The 22,177-nt window shown below is 33.8% G+C and overlaps 1 protein-coding gene across 6 annotated transcripts in view; it reads right to left on the reverse strand.

The window, feature by feature from the left end:
* Positions 1 to 22,177, reverse strand: part of LOC141551315 (phospholipid-transporting ATPase ABCA3-like) — a 230,654-nt gene that overhangs the window by 60,905 nt on the left and 147,572 nt on the right. For all 6 annotated transcript variants that reach the window (XM_074282818.1, XM_074282817.1, XM_074282822.1 and 3 more), the window contains one exon: positions 4,399 to 4,497. In XM_074282818.1, coding sequence (XP_074138919.1) covers positions 4,399 to 4,497 — 99 coding nt within the window. The remainder of the gene's footprint in view (positions 1 to 4,398; positions 4,498 to 22,177) is intronic.

Raw genomic sequence — 22,177 nt, forward strand, 5'->3', positions numbered from 1 at the left:
GTTAAAATCTTATTTCAGACATTTATTAGCTGTGTGACCCTGGGCAAGTCTCTGCTTCAGTTTATAGTTGAGGAGACTACAGAAAGGCCAACTAATCCAGTATCTTTGCCAAGAAAACCCCATAAATGGGCTTCCAAAGAGTCAGACACAATTGACATCATAATAACATTTATGTGGTACTTTAAGATTTACAAAATACATTTCTCAAACCTGTTGCAGTTGTAAAGATCAAATGAACTAATATATTTAAAAAGTACTTCATAAACTCTAAAGCTAATTAGCTTAAAACTGATAGGTAAATATTAGTTTTTAATCAGAGATTACCATTGATCTCCATAGCTAAATCCAAAGTTTCCTTTAGCATATTGATGCCTGGGCACAACTATTTTCTGACACTGTCTTTCTTGATTTCTTTTTTTTTTTAAACACTGTACTCCACTGCTTTTTTTTTTAACCTCTTAATCACTCTTTGAGTCCATTTTCTCCTTCCACCTTCTAAAAGCAGGTTTCCAGAGTCCAAATACTTAAGTATTCCTTATTTTATAGGAAGCTTGAATAACTTAACTAACCTATTCTTATAGTTTTTGCTATCTATGGTTTTGCAGATACAGATAATGCAATTTATCCAAAAGCAAAGTCATCACCATTCCAAAATTAGCTCATTGTTCCAACTTCCATATTCCAATAAAGGCACCATTGCCTTCCCTGCCACTTGGAGAAGTCAGAGAAGTTCCAAAGTAGGTCACACTTTTAGGAAGGATGAGATATCTATGTTGAACCTCCTTATTAAAAGGAGATTTTGTAGCTCACATCTTCTCTGCTCTTTTGTGTCACCAACACCCAGATTACATAGGTATCTTTTTTTAAATAGTTTTTATTTACCAGATATATGCATGGGCAATTTTACAACATTGACAATTGGCAAACACCTTGTTCCAACTTTTCTCCTCCTTCTCCCTCTCCCCCCCGCCCCCAACAGCAGGTTGACCAATACATGTTAAATATGTTAGAGTATAAATTAAATACAATTATGTGTATACATTTCCAAACAGTTATTTTGCTGTACAAAAACAAATGGACTGTGAAATAGTGTACAATTAGCCTGTGAAGGAAATCCAAAATGCAGGCAGACAAAAATAGAGGGATTGGGAATTCTATGTAGTGGTTCATAGTCGTCTCCCAGAGTTCTTTTGCTGGATGTAGCTGGTTCAGTTCATTACTGCTATATTGGAATTGATTTGGTTCATCTCATTGTTGATGAGGGCCACATCCATCAGAGTTGATCATCATATAGTATTGTTGTTGCTGTGTATATCGATCTCTTGGTCCTGCTCATTTCACTCAGCATCAGTTCATGTAAGTCTCTCCAGGCCTTTCTGAAATGATCCTGTTGGTCATTTCTTACAGAACAATAATATTCCATAATATTCATATACCACAATTTATTCAGTTCATTCTCCAATTGATGGTAATCCACATAGTTTCCAGTTTCTGGCCACCACAAAGAGGGCTGCCACAAACATTCCTGCACATACAGGTTCCTTTCCCTCCTTCAAGATCTCTTTGGGATATAAGCCCAGTAGTATCACTGCTGGATCAAAGGGGATGCACAGTTTGATAACTTTTTGAGCATAGTTCCAAATTGCTCTCCAGAATGGTTGGATTCTTTCACAATTCCACCAACAATGCATCAGTGTCCCAGTTTTCCCACATCCCCTCCAACATTCTGCATTATCTTTCCCTGTCATTCTAGCCAGTTTACATAGATATCTTAAATTCAATGTCATGCAGGCATCTTAAAACTCAACATATCTAAAACAGAACTCATGATCGTTCCCTATTAACACTCCTCTCTCCTACACCTCTTACTGATGGTGCTGACGTTGGTCAGACCCCAGACTCACAACCTGGGTCTTACCTTCCATCCCTCTTTTGCATTCATTCCAAGTACTCAATCTGTGGCCAAGTCTTCTCATCTGCATCCCCACAGCCACTCTCACGTGGCCTTTTCTCTTTGACCCTGGCACAGCCTATGTGTTCTACTCCCACACCTCTACTCCACACACTTCTTGTTAATTTCCCTGCTGCCCAAAGAAAGTGGTTGTTCTCAGGTGTGGGTCTGACCATGGCAGGTCCTCCCGTAGTGAGGGTCCGGAGAGGAAACTCGCACAGTGCAATCAGGAAGCACAGAGATCTCGAAGCCCGAGATCCCCATGTAGTTTCTGTGACCAGCATGGACTGCCCCAGCAGAAACTCTGGTCCCATTAAGAATGCATCATCAACAGGAAGTATCTCCTTCTCTAATTGGCTGTGCCTGTGACCTCACAGACCCCATATAAACAGCGGGGACCAGGAAGTAGGTGGAGTTCAGGGGAGTTCAACAGGAGTCCAACAGGAGTCCACAGGAGGTTAGTAAGAGTGAGGAGAGCGCAGGATGGGAACGCGTGGAATAAAGACCCCGCTTGTGAACAGCTATGTCTCCGGGCGCTCTGTTGTACGTGAGAACCACGGCTCGGAGAGGCCCCCCTTTGGGGGACACCTGGGAAAGAACCACTGTGCGAGACAGTGGCCGGGATTTCTGAAGGCCTGGGCATTCAGCGTGACTGGCAATCAGTAATGCTGGGTGGGAGGTTACACCCCCATCTCTTTATTATAAGGGAACAGCTGTTCCTTATTGCCTCCAAGATCAAATAGAAAGCGTCTCTATTTAGCTTTTAAAGACACTTGCTCCTTTACTACCTTTCCAATGTGCTTTTCTTGTACGTTGTGATCCAGCAACAGCTGCTTTCTGCCTGGCCTCATGCTGACGCTTCCTCTCCAGAAACTGTCTTTTCACTAACTGTCCTCGATAGCTGAATGTTTTCTCCTCTTGTTTTAAGTGAGGCTTTCATCAATTCTCAGACTATAATCTACCTTTTGCAGGAGACTCCTTCCTGGGTCTCTACATTCCTCCTGTCTGTCTTCTTAAATTATCTCCTATTTTATTTTATTACACACATAATTGTTTACAAATTATCTCCCCCATTTAAATGTGAGCTCCTTGTAGTCAGAGACTGTGGTGTTTTTTTTTTTTTTTTGTTTGTTTGTTTTTGTTTTTGTTTTGTTTTGGGGGGCTGGGAAGGTTTTTTTTTTTTTCTTTGTGTTCTCAGCATTTAGTCCATTATCTACCTCAGACGAAGGGGCTTCCAAATACTTGCAAACTCATGAATTAACTACACATGCAATCAACCACAAACGTATTCAATTCTCTCTCAATAGATTCTTTCATGGCTGCATCCTTCTTTCTCTCCTACTATCATTACCCTATTATTGCAGGATGTCATTACTTTTTGTTTAGTTTATTATGTCATTTAAGTGATTAAGTCAATTAATTTCTCTCTTCCCCTTCAATCGACATGAAACTCCACACATTAATTTTCTCAATGAACAATTTAGTCATTTTTCTGTTTAAAAAACTTTAAATAACTTCCCACTATCTACTAAAATCTAAATTCTTTAATTTGGTGTTCAAGGCCATCCACAATATGGCTTCAACCTACCCATCCAGGCTTGTTTTATATTACTTTCTTTCATATCCTGCAAGACAGAACCAGCCTTGATACTGATACCTCATCACTAGCTTTTGACTAGAGTGAAGATATGAGTTACAAAGTATCCTTTTAAGAAGGAGGCTCAACATAGACATCTCATCCTTCCTAAAAGTGTGAACTACTTTGGAGCTTCTCCTATTTCTACAATAGGCCCTCATCCCATCCAGAGATTTTTCTTCCTTCTTCTAAATCCCATCATCATTTTGTTAATGTATCTTTTAAATACCTATTACATTCTATTTTGTTTAGGGATTTCTATTTCTAATATTATAAGAGGTTTATTGTTTTATATACTCCTGTGGACAAGGAGTATATGTAGTTTTATTTTTTGGTGTACAATATATGTAGAAGTTGCTTAACATGTTTGCTGAAGTAAACTTCTAATTAATCTTTGCAAATCAGAAGTAGTACATAGAGAACTGGTCTTGAAGTCAGGAAGATCTGAGTTCAAGTTTTCCTTTTGATAGGATAATTATGTGAGAAATCTCTAAGTGCTCTAAGCAACTCTTTAAAACTATAGTTCAGATAAAGTTCCAATCTGCTTCGGAAAAGAGAGGTAACTCATCTAGGAGTTTTCTTTACCAATAAAATTGCAGTTTCAGTCCTCATTCCTATTTTCTTTCCATCTAGTAGATATTCATCAAATATGTCCATTATTTTTGTGATATATAATGAAAAATTCATCATCTAAAAGAATGATTCTGCTCTGAATCCACTTGTGAATTTGCACACTACCCCCTCTTTATTCCTAATATCATATTTATTAAGAATAACAAATTACAGAGTTTTGTTATTTATCTTTATTTACCTAAGGAAGACTTCTTCCATTGTAGTGACAGAAACACCATAACTGGCAATACCTAGCTCAGTCTGTTTCTCTTCCAGTTCAGTAAATAGAGATTCAAATCTGGAAAATTAAAGGAGAAAAAAGAGTGAAAAGAACTCCCAATTAAAATACTTTTTAATGTTTTTTCTTTTTCGAGTTAAAAGAATCTTGTTTTCTTATTTCTTCAAAGGCCTAGAGAGATCATCACACTGACATCCTATTCATGCTCTGATAAAATGAGGTAAAATACTCCAACATTTGGCATAGAATAGGCCTGAGAACTTAAGAAAAGTACTGAAATAATTTCTATAATCCTAAACTTTTGACAGTACCACAATCCAGATTTATTTAGAATACTGACTGCTATAAGCCAATTTTGTTATTTTAAAGAGAAGATAAAGCACAAGTTGTAATGTCTTTACATGACAGCATCACTGGAGAACCAAGAATACTAGGTGAGCATACTCTGTCCCCACAAAGGGAACATTCATTGTCATACCCCACATCTCTTATTTGTTCTGCTCCACTTCTACTGCTCATCTTACTGCTTCTTCATTACCTTCTACTTAGATTGCTGATAAGCTCTTCTCACTTGACTTTTTTTTTTTTTTTGGTAGCCCTTTTCCTCCCTCTAATCCAACCTAAATACTTATACCCTAAATTTTAAAAACATACTAATGCTCTAAAAAGCAATCTAGCAGAAATTAGGATTTGACCAATACTTTATACTATATTCCACTCCATTCTAAATGTTCACACAACCTTAATATTAAAGATCATACTTGGTAATTGAATTTCTAAAAGTTTTTTTTAATGGGATTTAGTAGGTAAATCGCCAGATAGGTTTATATATATATGTGTGTATGTAGCGATTTGGAATAGAATTTCCCTATTTTTGCTTCTTGGATTATAATTATTATACAAAACTGCTGTTGATTTTTGGGGGCTTGTTTTATAACCTGCAACTCTGCTAAAGCCATTAATTGTCTCAATTAGTATTTCTGGAAATTCTATAGAATTTACTAAATATATCATCAGCAAATAAGAATGATTTTACTTCTCATTTCTTATTGCTATTTCTAATATTTCCAGGACTATATAAAATAATAGTGTGGGAGGGGGGCAGCTAGGTTGTGCAGTGGATAGAGCACCAGCCTTGAATTCAGGAGGACCCAAGTTCAAATCTGGTCTCAGACACTTAACACTTCCTAGCTGTGTGACCCTGGGCAAGTCACTTAACCCCAGCCTAGGGGAAAAAAATAAATTAAAAAAATAATAATAGTGGGGAGAGAAAGTATTACTACATTTCTCTCATGTTTACTGGAAAAGGTAATATGGTCCTAATTTATCCCTATCATATAGATACTTTTAAAAAATACTAAAATATTAAAAATATTTTTCCAAGTATATGTAAAAACAATTTTTAACATTTATTCTTTAGGATTATATTGTTTAGTGTTCAATTCATTTTTAGTCTATTCATGACCTTTTATTAAATGTAATTTTCATTGCAATATTATATGAAAAGGACATATTTAATATTTTTGCCTTTCTGCATTTGATTGTGAGGTTTTTAATGCTCTAATACATGGCCAATTTTTGTATGGGTGCCATGTACCACTGAGAAAAAGATATTTTCCTTTCTATTCTCATTTAGTCTTCTCCAGAAGTCAATCATATTTAACTTTTTTCTAAAAGTTTAAAAATTTTTTTAAACTTATATAATTTTCTAAGGTTATACGTGTCTCCTTAATTTCATATTTATTTTTTAGTAAGACTTGTCTAGTTCTGAAAAGAGATTATTCACTAGTATAATTTTAGTATTTCTTCCTATAACTAATTTTAAAGACTAAGAAGTCTTTAAAAACTTGGATGCTATTTGGAACATACATGTTCAGTACTGATATTACCTCATTGTTCACCATATTATTTAGCTAGATAGTTTCCTACCTTTTCTCTTTTAATTAGATCTATTTTTGGTTTTGCTTTGAGATCATGATTATGTCTGCTTTAAAAAAAATTATCTTAAGCATGATTCTGCTCTAGTCCTTTATTTTTATTCTATGTGTCTGCATTGAGTATTTCTTATAAATAACACATTTTAGGATTCTGGTTTTTAATCTACTATATTATTTGGTTCTATTGTAGGGTAATTTTATCCCTTTCATATTCAATTATGATTACTGAATATTTCCCTTTATTCTGTTTTTTTTTCCTGTTTATTCTTAGCTGTCTCATTTTTCTCCTCAAAAATGTTTTGCTTCTGACCACAAAAGTCTCCAATATTCTCTTCCTTCTGTTACCACCCCACCTTCTCTTATTCTCTCTCCTATTTCCCTGTAGCAAGATAGATTTCTATACCCAACTGAGTTTGTATGTGATTCCCTGTTTTTCAGCCAATTCTGATGAGTAAGGTTCAAGCACTATCCAACAATACTCTCCTATCTTTCCTCAATTTAAAAACCATACCTTTTATTCTCTATTCTACCTTTCTCTTTCCCCTTTGCTCAGTATTTCTCTCTCACCCCTTTTTTTTTTGTTGTTGTTGTCATCTTTTTGGATACCATCCTATCATAATCAACTCATATCCATGCCCTCTATGTATACTCCTAAATGACCTGATAATGGCAAAATTCTTAGGTGTTACAAGTATTAATTTTCCATGTAGAAATATAAATATAAACAGTTTAACTTTACTGAAATCTTTATTATTTCTTTTTCTGTTTTTTATATTTCTCTTGAGCCTTGTATATGAAAATCAAATTTTTTGTTCACTCTGTTCTTATCAGAAAATTTTGAAAATTCTCTATTCCATTAAATATTAATTCCTCCACTGAAGGATTAAATTAAATTTTGCCGATTCTTGATAGTAATCCTAGCTTCTTTGCTCTCTAAAATATCATATTCCAAGCCCTCCTATGTATTAATGTAGAAGCTGGTCAATCCTGTGTTATCCTGACTGTAGTGCTATGATACCTGTATTGTTTCTTTATGGCTACTTGTAATATTTTTCCTTGACCTGGAAGCTATGGAATTTGCCTATAAATTTCCAGGGAGTTTTCATTTGGGGATCTCTTTCAGGAGGTAGATTGATGGATTTTTTCAATTTCTATTTTATCTCTTTCTAGAATATCAGAACAGTTTTCTTTAATACATTCTTGAAATAAAATGTTTGGGCTCTTTTTTTTTTTTGATCAAGACTTTCAGGTAGTCCAATAATTCTTAAATTATTTTTCCTTAATCTATTTTCCAGATCAGTTGTTTTTCTAGGGAGGTATTTTACATTTTGTTCTATTTTCTTCATTCGTTTGATTTTGTTTCTATTGGCCCAATTTTAATTTTTAAGGACTTGATTTAGTGAGCTTTTGTACCTCCTTTCCCAATTGGTCAGTTCTACTTTTTAAGGAGCTATTTTTCTACAGTGAATTTTTTTCCATTTTTTTTTTGGTGCTTCCTTTACCAACTTATTCATACTTTATTTTGTTATTTTCTTCTATAACTCTCTCTCTCTCTCTCTCTCTCTCTCTCTCTCTCTCTCTCTCTCTCTCTGCCGTTTTCCTTTTATTTTTTTGAACTCTACTAAAAAGTCTTTTTTTTTGGCCTGAGTCCAATTCACTTTTTTTTTGAGGATTTGCATGTAACTGTTTTGACAAGTTTATTCTCTTCTGAATTTTTTTTTTCTTCTCTGTCATCACAATAACTTTCAATGGTGAGGTTTTTGTTGTTGTTGTTGCTTGCTTGCTTGCTCATTTTTCCAATCTGTTTCTTGACCTCCAATTTTCTGGACCCCCAGCTTCAGATTTTTTGTACTACTGTTTTCAGAGGTAGTTTTGATAGTATATGAGATTCCATTTCTTCCAAGATGGTATGGTTTAAAGAGAAGTGTGATAACTGCTCTTCTGACCTATTTTATGATCTATGAGTCATCTCAAGCACTTTTTTTCTGCCCTGGAACTGTGGCCAACATCCTCATTCTCCCTCATGAGCTCTTACTTATCATGGAATTGTAACCCAGTACTCTGTTCAGGCAATGCAATCAAGTCCCACACTCAGGGTCAGCAAAAGATCCTTTGTAATTTCCTTCTGACTAGTGGTGACCCTTTTATACTGGCTGTATACTGAGAGCTCTGGAAGTCACTGCTGCTAATTCAGTTGCCCCAAAGGCTTGCTGGGGCAATGTCCTGCCACTGGCTTTTTGAGTTTTATCCTGCTACTGGCTTGTCCTGGGCTTTGCTCCACTCTCACCCCAGTGAGTCATACCTTTCCTGTTCAGTTTAAATTGTCTTTACTGGAAAATGGTTCACCTCATCTTTTGTTGATTCTGCTACTCCATAATTTGTTTAGAAGCATTATTAAAAAGTTGTTTAGAGAGGAATTTGGGAGAGCTCAGGTTAAGTCCTTGTCTATATTCTACCATCTTGGCTCTCTAATTCCATAGAATGCCTTCTTTTGGTTTTAGGTAGATGCTTTTTATGAAATTCTACTCTACTTTTCATTTGCTGAGTTCCTTGGAACAAGATGCCCTCCCAGGCTAAACTCATCACCTATAATCTAATCATCATTCTGTTAACTTAAGCCTCAATGGATGCTACTTTCCTTATTTCTTCTCTTAAAGAGAAGTACTAAACATTCCCAAATGCCATCATTTATAGAGTGCAAAAACTGTACTTTTCAGCCCATTGAATTAAACATCTGTTGCCTTCTCTGGTTTCAACTCCTTGGACCAAGATGCCTCCTTCCTTGCCTGGTTCTTTTTGTGTGCTATTTCCCTCTCCATTCAATTGTTAGTTCCTTAAAAGGACTTTCTTTTTATTAATTATATCACTAGCACTTAGCACAATGTAGTAAATAAGAGATGCTTATTAAATTGGATTATATATTTTAAAAAGTGTTTCTATACTTTGTATAGTTTTTTAGTAGAAGAGTCCTGTGCTTTGTCACTTTAAGGGCCTTTTCTGCATCTACTGAGTGCATCATGCACTCTCCCCCCCCCCCCAAATAAAGACATTTCTTGAAATGACAAAGTAAGAAACTATAAACGAGAGAGAAAGAGAGCAAAGTTAGCTGTAAAATGGACAATTTTGATTACCTTAAATTAAAAAAGTTTTGGGGAGGATTCTGGGAAGAAGACAGGAAGCCATAAATTTCAAGCTCTTCAAATTTCCCCCACAAATAGAACAAATTTGTGCCTCAGGGCAAACACAGACTGGTGAGAAATCCAGAAGATTGGGCAGAACAGGGGTCTACTGGGGTCCTCCTGGTACAATACAAAAAATTTTGAAGAAAGCCTCTAGGCCAGGACTAACCTGTCTGAAGTGCAAACACTTCCAGGCCAGATCCCTCAAAAATACCAAGTGGGGACCCCTGGGGCTAGCTGGGTAGGGTTGGAGCCTCCTCAGAAACCACAGAAACTTTCATCTCCCCAACTGCCTGAGGAGTCCTGGGTCTGATGGTGGGATGAATGAACCTCAGCTGATTAGAACACCAGACCAAGCAGTACTATAGACACATGGCCATGGGCAAGAAGGAACCAGCACCCAGTGAGTCCAGAAGCAGCAGACAGGAACACGGCTGGCTGTGGGTACTTCCAGGAGGGTAGGCTTGGTTTCCAGGTCAGAAGGGAGAGTTTAAGAGAAGCTAGAAGCACCATTCCCCCCCACCCCATAGAAAGTTCTTTCTTCTTTGCCAGTTCATTTAAAAGAGAGAGGAAGAGAGAGAAAGAAAAGTATTTTGAGTAAGCATTTCTTTCTTTCTTTTTTTTTTTTTTTTTGAGGCTGGGGTTAAGTGACTTGCCCAGGGTCACACAGCTAGGAAGTGTTAAGTGTCTGAGAGCAGATTTGAACTCAGGTCCTCCTGACTTCAGGGCTGGTGCTCTATCCACTGCACCACCTAGCTGCCCCAAGTAAGCATTTCTAATTATGGGGATTCTCTTCTCAGCGTTAACTCCTCTTTATTTCTCTGCCAGGATTCCTCTGCTAGACCTTTATTTCTCTGTCAGGACCTTGCCACTGAGGCAATGGATAAATACCTTCAAAAATATAGGTTGTTCAGATTAACAGAGGAAGAAGTAAGTTGGTTAAATAGTCCCAATTTATTAAAAGAAATAGAACAAGCTATTAATCAACTTACTAAAAAAAATCCCCAGGACGAGATGGATTTACATGCGAATTCTACCAAACATTTAAAGAACAATAAATTCCAATGTTATATAAACTATTTGAAAAAATAGGGAATGAAGGAGTCCTACAAAATTCCTTTTATGACACAGACATGGTACTGATACCTAAACCAGGTAGATTGAAAACAGAAAGAAAATTATAGACCAATCTCTCTAATCATCATGATCTCTCATCAATGCAAAAATCTTAAATAAAATCTTACCAAAAAGATTACAGAAAATCATTTCCAGGATAATACACCATGACCAAGTAGGATTTATATCAGGAATGCAGGGATGGTTTGATATTAGGAAAACTATTAGCATAATTGATTAGATCAATAACCAAATTAAGAAAAAACATATGATCATCTCAATAGATGCAGAAAAAGCATTTGATAAAATTCAACACCCATTATTATTAAAAAACACTAGCTAGTGGAGGAATAAATGGACTTTTCCTCAATAGTATCTATTTAAGATGATCAGTAAGCATCATATGTAATGGTGATAAACTGGAATAATTCCCAGTAAAATCAGGAATGAAACAAGGTTGCCCACTTTCACCATTACTATTCAATATTGTATTAGAAATGCTAGCTTCAGCAATAAGAGATGAAAAAGAAATTAAAGGAATTAGAGTAGGTAATGAGGAAACCAAACTATCACTCTTTGCATATGATATGATGGTATACTTAGAGGACCCCAAAGATTCTACTAAAAAGCTATTAGAAATAATCCACAACTTTAGCAAAGTTGCAGGATACAAAACATTTTTTATACATCACTAACAAAACCCAATAGCAAGAGATACAAAGAGATATTCCATTTAAAATAATTGTCAATAGAATAAAATATTTGGGAATCTATCTGCCAAAGAAAAGTCAGGAACTATATGAGCAAAACTACAAAACACTTTCCACACAAAGTCAGATCTAAACAACTGGAAAAATATTAAGTGTTCCTGGATAGGTCGAGTGAATATAATAAAGATGACAATACTACCTACACTAATCTATTCATTTAGTGCTATACCCATCAAACTCCCAAAAACTATTTTAATGACCTAGAAAAAATAACAACAAAATTCATCTGGAAGAACAAAAGGTCAAGAATTTCAAGGGAACTAATGAAAAAAAAATCAAATGAAGGAGGCCTGGCTTTACCTGATCTAAAACTATATTATAAAGCAGCAGTCACCAAAACCATTTGGTACTGGCTAAGAAATAGACTAACTGATCAGTGGAATAGGTTAGGTTCACAGGACAAAATAGTCAATAACTATAGCAATCTAGTGTTTGACAAACGCAAAGACCACAGCCTTTGGGATAAGAATTCATTATTTGACAAAAATTGCTGGGAAAATTGGAAATTAGTATGGCAGAAATTAGGCATTGACCCATACTTAACACCATACATCAAGATAAGATCAAAATGGGTTGATGATCTAGGCATGAAGAATGAGATCATAAATAAATTAGAAGAAAATACCTCTCAGACCTGTGGTGGAGGGAGGAATTTGTGACCAAAGAAGAACTAGTGATCATTATTGATCACAAAATAGAAAATTTTGATTATATTAAATTAAAAAACTTTTGTACAAATAAAACTAAAGTGGACAGGATTAGAAAGTAAGCAATAAACTGGGAAAACAGTTTTACAGCTAAAGGTTCCGATAAAAGCCTCATCTCCAAAATATATGGAGAATTGACTCTAATTTATAAGAAATCAAGCCATTCTCCAATTGATAAATGGTCAAAGGATATGAACAGACAATTCTTGGATAAAGAAATTGAAACTATTTCTAGTCATATGAAAAGGTGCTCCAAATCATTGTTGATCAGAGAAATGAAAAATTAAGATAACTCTGAGATACCACTACATACCTGTCAGATTGGCTAAAATGACAGGAAAAGATAATGATGAATGTTGGAGGGGATGTGGGAAAATGAATCAAGGGATAATGTTATAAAAAAATTACTCATGCATATATACTGTCAAAAAAACTTATAAATAAAAAAATATTTTTTAAAATTAAAAAAAATTTTAAAAAAAGAATTGATCATTACACAGTATTGTTGTTGAAATGTATAATCTCCTGATTCTGCTCATTTAGCATCACTTCATATATATCGTCTCTCCAAGCCTCTCTGTAGATCTTGCTGGTCATTTCTTACAGAACAATAATATTCCATAATATTCATATACCATAATTTATTCAACTATTTTCCAATTGATGGGCATCCACTCAGTTTCCAGTTTCTAGCCACTACAAAGAGGGCTACCACAAACAGTTTTGCACATACAGGTTCCTTTCCCTTCTTTAAGATCTCTTTGGGATATAAACCCAGTAGTAACACTGCTGGGTCAAAGGGTATAACTTTTGATAACTTTGATAACTTTTTGAGCATAGTTCCAAATTGCTCTCCAGAATGGTTGAATCTGTTCACAACTCTACCAATTTTTTTATAACATTATCCCTTGTATTCATTTTTCCAAATTATCTCTTCCCTCCCTCCCTCCCCTTGATGACAGGCAATCCCATACATTTTACATGTGTTACAATATAACCTAGATACAATATATGGGTATAAATACCATTTTCTTGTTGCACATTAAGTATTAGATTCTGAAGGTATAAGTAACCTGGGTAGATAGACAGTAGTGCTAACAATTTACATTCATTTCCCAGTGTTCCTTCTCTGGGTGTAGTTGTTTCTGTCCATCACTGATCAACTGGAAGTAAGCTGGATCTTCTTTATGTTGAAGATATCCACTTCCATCAGAATACATCTTCATATAACATTGAAGTGTACAGCGAATAATGATCAATTCTGATGGATGTGGCTCTCTCCAACAATGAGAGGATCCAAATCAGTTCCAATTGATCTATAATGAACAGAACTAGCTACACCCAGAGAAAGAACGCTGGGAAATGAGTGTGGACCACAATTTAACATTTCCTCTCTTTCTCTTATTGTTTGCTTACATTTTTTCCCCCTCAGGTTATTTTTATTTTCTTTCAAAATCTGATCTTTCTTGTGCAACAAGATTACTGTATAAATATGTATACATATATTTAACATATTTAACATGGATGGGACTACCTGCCATCTAGGAGAGTGAGTGAAGGGAAGGAGGAGAAAAGTTGAAACAGAAGTTTTTGCAAGGGTCAATGTTGAAAAATTACCCATGCATAAGTTTTGTACATTAAAAGCTATTAATAAAAAAAGAGTATATCCCAGAAAAGAAAAAGAAATATGGGGCAGAGGGATGGGTAGAGGGAGAAGCATAAAGTTAAGGGAAGAAGACAAATAACATCAAGTTAAGGAGCAGAATTAAAGTGTTAGAAGGAACAGGAAAGAGGAATGTGTGCGTATGTACATATTTACATATGTATACATAAACATATATCCTTGCTTAATTATAGTCTGCTTGGGGAAAGTGGCGGGGAGGATAAAAGGAGAAAAAAGAATAAAGTAAAAATGGTGCACAGCAGAGAACAAAAGAACAACCTACAAGAAAGTAAAGAAACAATGGACACTCATGAATATATTTTCTTTTACTATTATATATTCTTTTTTGAGCTGGTAATTTATTTTTATATTGAATCCTCTGAAGTTTTGTTGGGCACACGACAATGTTCTGTTCTGTTTTATTTTGTTTTGTATTCCCTTTTCTGTTTTTCTGTTTTTCTTATTCTTTGTTCTAAATAAATTAAATTTTTTAAAAAAAAGTTTTGCTACAAATAAATGTCACCAAGATAAGAAGGAAAGTAGAAATTGGGGAAAATTTTATAAACAGTTCTCAGATAAAGGTCTCATATCTTTTTTTTTTTTTTATTATTATATATATATTTTATAATATTATCCCTTGTATTCATTTTTCCAAATTGCCCCCCCTCCCTCTATTCCCTCCCCCCGACGACAGGCAATACCATACATTTTACATGTGTTACAATATAGTCTAGGTACAATACATGTGTGTGAATATCATTTTCTTGTTGCACAATAAACATTAGAATCCGAAGGTACATGCAACCTGGGCAGACAGATATTAGTGCTAACAATTTACATTCGCTTCCCAGTGTTCCTTCTCTGGGTATAGTTATTTCTGTCCATCATTGATCAACTGGAAGTGAGTTGGATCTTCTTTATGTTGAAGATTTCCACTTCCATCAGAATACATCCCCATACAGTATTGTTGTTGAAGTATACAGTGATCTTCTGGTTCTGCTCATTTCACTCAGCATCAGTTGTAAAGGTCTCATATCTAATATATATGATTAACTTTATCAAATCTTTAAGAATATCAATTGTTCCCTGTATTGTTCTGTTTCTCTCTAAATTGTAATCATTCTCTGGGAGAAGGTTTCTTGGGGAGCTTCTGGAGGAAGCCTTCCTTTCAGTTCGATTCAATAATCCCAAAATGCAGCCAGGACTTAAAAGTCCTTTACTATCTCTTTCCAAATCTTATCTCCAGATCCTTTATTTTCTCTTTCAAATCTTGTCTCCTCCACTTGGGGCTCGACTAGCTTTCTTAGAGGCTTCTCTCTCCTGGGTTCCCCAATGAGCTCTTGTAAGAATGTCTCCAGCCAGACAGCATGAAAGTAGACATGGGAATGAATCAGACTCCGTCTCCAAGAGTGTGGGATTGTGGGTTTCCCAGAAGTCAATCTTAGTTGTGAATCTCTCAAAGTCCTCTCCTCCGAAGTCCCCTGAAGTTCTCCTGGGAAGTCCTCTCCTTGATTGAATCCAGACTCTGACCCTCCCCTCTGAATCCTGGCTCCTTATATCCTTATATCTTCTAAAATATTTATAGCAGATCTTTTTGTGGTGGCAAAGAATTGATAATTTCAGTGATGCCTATTTGGGGAATAGCTGAACAAATTCTGGCATGTGATTGTAATAGAAGACTACTGTGCTATATGAATGATCTTAAAAACATGAAAAGACTTGTATGTAATAATAAAGACTGAAACAAAGCAGAACAACAGAATACTATATACAGTAACAACAGTATTGGTTTGATTTGTGTCTATTTGTGTTTAATGGTAGCGATCTCTGAGGTGGGGTAAGGAAGGGAAGGAAAAGAGGGAAAAGGAAATTTACACGTTAACTTTGCTGTGTATTTAAAAGGAACAGAAGATTGAATATATTGGACAGCAGAGAACAAAAGAACAACCTACAAGAAAGTAAAGAAACAATGGACACTCATGAATACATTTTCTTTTACTATTATATAGAGTGGTTTCATGTATAATTATCTTTTTTGTTGTACTATGTTATGGAAATGCTTGTTTTATTCTGTAAATTAAAAATTAATTTTAAAAATAGTAGCATATACCAAATGCTTAGCAAGATATGTAATGGTTTGAATTATGCATGAGAAATTCATTATTGTCCATGGACTGACAAATGACGTATCCCAGTGTACAAGAATTAAAAATATACTAGGACTCAAAAAAAAAAAAAAAAAAAAAAAGAAAGAAAGAAAGAAAAAAGGACTAGAACTGGTACTAGTATCATAGATTGAACTGCTGTTCATAATTGCTCAGATATAACACTGATCATAAAATCTTGTAAATAATATTTAAATAGGTATTGCCTTGTCAACTACTCACAGTGTCCAGGATAAACAGAATAAAAGTTTTCAAAATATAGCTACCTATTGGGGAAGATAATGAAATATATATGATCCCAGTTGTCTTACATGCTATCAGATTTGTATTGAGGATTTTTCAGTGAGTTTATAGAGAATGTGATTATATTCTTAAACCCTTATTCAATCAGAAAAAGCAGCATTTTATTTAACTCTGCAATCACTTGCAGAACACTAAATGTGAAAGAATAATAGCAGGATAACAATTGTCTCAGGACAATTTTTTTTTATAATTCCGTGAAAAACATGAAAATATATTAATAATAATTAACATTTACAAAGCAACATAAAGTTCACAATATATTTTACATACATGATTTCATGAGAGCCTCACAATGATGCTGTGGAGTCTTTTATATATATATATATATATATGTATATGTATATATATATATATATATATATATATATATATACATATATATATATATATATATATATAAAATTGCAATTTCAGATTGCTACTCCAATACAGATGAGGTAGCAAAACTTCAGGAAGGTCTATCAGAAATATAAAGATGAAGTAATTTTTCTGTTATCTAAACTGTTCTTAAAAAGAAAGACATTCTACTAACATTTTTTTTAGAAGACAAATAAGATTTTGATAAACCAGGAAGAGAAAAAACAAAGAAAGAGAACTAATGAATGTTGATAGAAATCTTTAGAATAAATTTTAACAAAGATACTACAGTAATATATCAAAAATATTTATAACAAAATTTTATATATATATAAAATATGCAAATCTGATTCAAAACTAGGAAAATCATTAATGTACTCCATAAGATAAATAACAAAAACAAGTTCCAAAGTCCATATGATTATATCAATAGATGAAGAAAATTAAAAAAAAATACAGCATCAATGTTAAAATTGATAAAAAGCATAGAAATGGAAGAGTCTTTTCCTTAATATGACCAAAAACATTTTTTAAAAATAAAGAACTAATACTGTCAACAAACTTTTACAATTCACCTGTTTGGTTATAGAAATGTGCTATGAAAGTAAGTAATAATGACATAGTTAAAATGAAGTCAATGCTGTTTCTTCAAGGGCACAAATCCATCTGACATAAGCATAAAGGGATAAAGTTTAATCAGTTCTGTTTACTTCCAGGAAAGCGTCATAATTAATCTTTAATTTGGAATTACCAATCAATTGCCAAATTCCACATTATTCACAGGATATCGCTGTCGGGCTCAGGATTAGTCAGGTGGGAAGATTTCCTGTTCAGAAAGGAAATAGCACAATGGAGAAAACAAATGAGATTCCTACTATTGCATTTTCAAGGCCATCCCCTCAATCTTCCCAGACATAAAACATACACCTGTATGCCCTTTTGTACTTCCTTTGAGCAGCAAATGGCATTTCTTTTGAATGGTGGAATACTGAGTTAATGATAATCCAGATAATCAATCATACCTGAGCTAAAAATTCAGAGTAATATCAAAATACAATCCTAAGAATGCTTACTTCAAACAGCAAGCTCCACTAATCTCAATTAGTCAATATAATATAGTCATTATTATTATTTTTCTCATGTTGTTGCAATGTTAGTTAATATAAATAAAGTTAACATTAAGTTAGCAACAAAGGACTCATATAATTCTCCTTTTCCAGTTTAAATTCATCCTGGAGCAGAAATCATTCATTAGAAATAAAGAAAATAATCACAGTGTCTACTTAAACACATACAGTGAACACATGATAATTCACTCAGAATAACACTGGTCATTTCTACTGTGAAAGGTCCTACTTTCTTAGTAAAACCACTTCATTATTTTAGAATTTTACAGCTTGTTTTCAGCAGATTTTATGAACCTGAACAAAGAGAAGGTCCCAAGGAACCTAATATATCTCCCATGTAACAGATAAGATAAAAGTCTGTGGTCCATTCTCTAATAATTAAATTATTAATTATTATTCATTTTAAAGCAAAATATACACACCTAAGGATTAAAGAATTTTTAAATTTTGTGGTCACATTCTTTAACAGTTCATAATCTAACAGCATGAAGATTAAAAGAGAAGTTAATTCCATTATCACATCAATTTCTAGATATTTTTCAAATTCACAGCATTGCTTATACACAAATTACAAAAAAAAAAAAAAACAACCCACAATAAAAGAAAAAGTAGAAGCCTAACAAAACAAAAATATTGATTTGAAAAAAAATCAGAGCTGAACAAAAAAATCTGATCTTTAAAAACAAGACTCAAAAGGATCATGAAAAGGTATATGGAAGAGGAAAAAAAAAACTATGTTTTTTTTAAAGGTTAAAATGTTTATATCCCTATATGGGAAGATGATACATGTAACTCTTGAGAACAATATCTTTCAGGGCAGTTAGAAAGGGTATACATTAGAGTGTACAGATATGTTGATTTTTTTTTTTTTTTTTTTTTTTTTGCTAAGGCAATTGGGGGTAAGTGACTTGCCCAGGGTCACACAGCTACTAAGTGTTAAGTGTCTGAGGCCAGATATTGAACTCAGATCCTCCTGACTTCAGGGCTGGTGCTTTATCCACTCCACCACCTAGCTGCCCCCGATATGGTGATTTTAATGTGATGATATAAAAAAGAAATTGGGTGGGAAAGTGATTCGACTGGGAGAAGAGAATATGATGAGTAAAATGGGGCAAATTACATCACATGAGGAGGCATGAAAGTTCTATTATAATTGAGGGGAAGAAAGAAGGAGGATGAGCATTATCTGAACCTTGATTTCATTGGATTTTGCTCAAAGAAGGACTATTACACATAATTAAGTCTGTATTATAGAACTTTGTCTCACCTTATGGGGAAGTAGGAGACAAAAGGGAAAAGAAAAAAGGAAGGCTAATAGAAGGTAGAGCAGAAATAGAAGGGGAAAGGGAGGGCAGATTGGGGTAAGTGGTGGTCAGAAGCAAAACACTGGTGAAGAGGGAAAGAGTGAAAAGAGAGAAAAGTACAATTTGGAAAAAATAGGATGGTGGGAAATACAGTTAATAATTTTTAACTGTGCATTTGTAAATGGGATGAACTCTCCCATAAAATGGAAGCAAATAGCAGAGTAGATTAAAAGCCAATTGTTTATTAGAAACAATTTGAAGCAATGAGATATATCCAGAGTAAAGGTAAAAGGCTAAAATAGAATATATTATGCTTCAGATGAAGTAGAAAAAGCAGGGGTAATAATCCTGATCTCAGATAAAGAAATAAGAAAGAAAAGTACATCTTTCAAAAGGGTACTAAAGATAATGAAGAAATATCAATACTAAACATATATACAGTTGCACAGCATCCAAATTCTTAAGAGCAGTAGTTAAGTGAGTTGCAAGAAGAAATAGACAATAAAATTTTATTAGTGGGAGATCTCAACCTCCCTCTATTAGAAGTAAATAAATCTAACCACAAAATAAACAAAAAATAAGTTAAGTGGGTGAAAAGTATTTTAGAAAAGTTAGATACAATCAACCTTTGGAGAAAACTGAATGGACATAAAAAGGAATATACCTTTTTTGTCAGTGATACATGTCACTTACACAAAAAGTGACCATGTATATAAGGACATAAAAACCTCACAATCAAATGCAGAAAGGCAGAAATAGTAAATGTATCCTTTTCAGATCATGATGAAATAAAAATTACATGTAATAAGTGGCCATTGAAAAATAGACCAAAAATTAATTGGAAACTAAATAATCTAATCCTGAAGAATGGGTGGGTCAAACAACAAATCATAAAAACAATCAATATATTTCATCCAAGAGAATGACAATAATGAGATAACACATCAAAATGTATGGGATGCAGCCAAAACAGTCCTTGGAGGAAATTTTAAATCTCTAGATGCTGACATAAATAAAATAGGGAAAGAGAAGATCAATGAATTGAGGAAGCAACTAAAAAATCTAGAAAAAGAACAAATTAAAACCCCCAATTAAATACCAAATTACAAATTCTGAAAATCAGAGAGATTAATAAAACTGAAAATAAGAAAACTATTGAACTGATAAACAAAACTAAGAGTTGGTTTTATGAAAAAAAAAAAACCAAAGAGACAAACTTTTGATTAATTTGATTAGAAAAAGGAAAATAAAATGAAATTACCAGTATCAAAAATTAAAAGGGTGAACTTATCAGCAATTAAGGAGAAATAAAAGCAATAATTAGGAGCTGTTTTGCCCAACTATATATCAACAAATCTGATAATCTAAGTGAAATGGAGGAATATTTACAAAAATATAGATTGTCCAAATTTACAGAGGAGGAAAAAAATTACTTAAATAGTCCCACTTTAGAAAAAGAGATTGAACAAGCTATTAATGAATTCACTAAAAAAATCTCCAGGGCCAGATGGATTTACATGTGAATTCTACTAAAAATTTAAAGAACAATTAATTCCAATGCTATATGGACTATTTGGAAAAATAGGGGAAGAAGTCCTACCAAATTCCTTTTATGACACAGATATGATGCTGATATCTAAACCAGGAAGGGCCAAAACACAGAAAGAAAATTATAGACCAATTTCCCTAGTGAATATTGACTAAAAAAAATCTTAAAACATTGGAAAAGAGATGATAGCAACTTATAATCAGGATAATACTCTTATGATCAAGTGGGATTTATACCACGTATCACCATAATTCTTACTTCTTAATTTAGAAGCCTTTTATACTATTCTACATGTGTACATATAATGTAAGGAACAGTATTTAATCCATTTCTGATGTGTTTCCTCCAGAACTACCAGCCCATCTAATTTTCCTGTGTCAGTTCTTGCTCTCACATCTCATTCCCCTAACCTAATTTCTCCTTTTTACCTCTTCCTATGTGGCTTTCTTTTTAAGAATCACATCATACTCAGTTCTACCGCAATCTTTCTTTTGAACTGCCAATTACTAATGACAATCTTAAGCATATGGTTTACATTTTCACATATAAAACAGTTTGTCCTTATTGAGTTCCTTGTTTGAGGTTTACCGGTTATTTCTTTTATGTCAACTTTTCTACTAAGTTCAGATCTGTGCAACAAAAGTCCTAAAAGTCTGGCAGTTCATTGAATATCCTTTTTTCACATTCAGGATTGATTATATTTAACTTTGCTAGATATGATATTTTCCTCTATAACCCTAGTTTTTTTGTTTTTGATATGTAGCATTCCAAGATTTGCTGTCTTTTAATGCAGCTGCTGCTAGATCTTTTGTGATTTTAATTGTAGATCTGTTGTATTTGAATTCTTCTTCTACTTTTTTTTTTTTTGTTGTTGTTACTACTTGGGATCTTTTATCCTTGATCTAGGAATTTTGGAATTTGTCCATGATGTTCCTATAGGATTTCCCTGTAGTATCTCTTTCAGGTGGTGATCATAGATTACTTTTTTCTATTTCTACTTTCCCTTCTTGTTCCCATCAGGTCAGTTTTCTTTACTTTTTTCTTATTATATTTAAATTCATTTTTTTGATCATAGCTTTCAGTTAATACATTTATTCTTATGTTTTATCTTCTTGATCTGTTTGTAAGATCAGTTGTTTTTTTCTTATAAAATATCTCACATTCTCTTTTATTTTTCATTCTTTATATTATTTCTTGGTCTTTTTCCTAGCTTCCCTTTGTCCAATTCTTAGTTTTCAAAAAGTTATTTTTTCCTTTAAGATTCTGGGTCTTCTTTAAAGTCTAGTTGGTCAACTTTTCACAATAATTTTGTGAGTTTTTAAAATTTTTTCTTATTTTTTCCTCAATCACTCTCATTTGATTTTTTAAAGTCTTTTAAAAATTCTTCTATGAATTCTTTTTGGGCAAGTAACCATTTGACATTACTTTTTGGGGTAGAAGAGGCTTTTTTTATTCTAGTATCCTTCTCTAAAGGTGATGGTTGGTCTTCTCTATTTCCACATTAATTTTACATGGTTAGGTTCTTTTTTGCCCTATTCTGTAGCAGATTATTGGTGCAATCAC

The sequence above is a fragment of the Sminthopsis crassicaudata genome, chromosome 1 (assembly GCF_048593235.1).
Source record: "Sminthopsis crassicaudata isolate SCR6 chromosome 1, ASM4859323v1, whole genome shotgun sequence".
Lineage (NCBI taxonomy): Eukaryota > Metazoa > Chordata > Mammalia > Dasyuromorphia > Dasyuridae > Sminthopsis > Sminthopsis crassicaudata.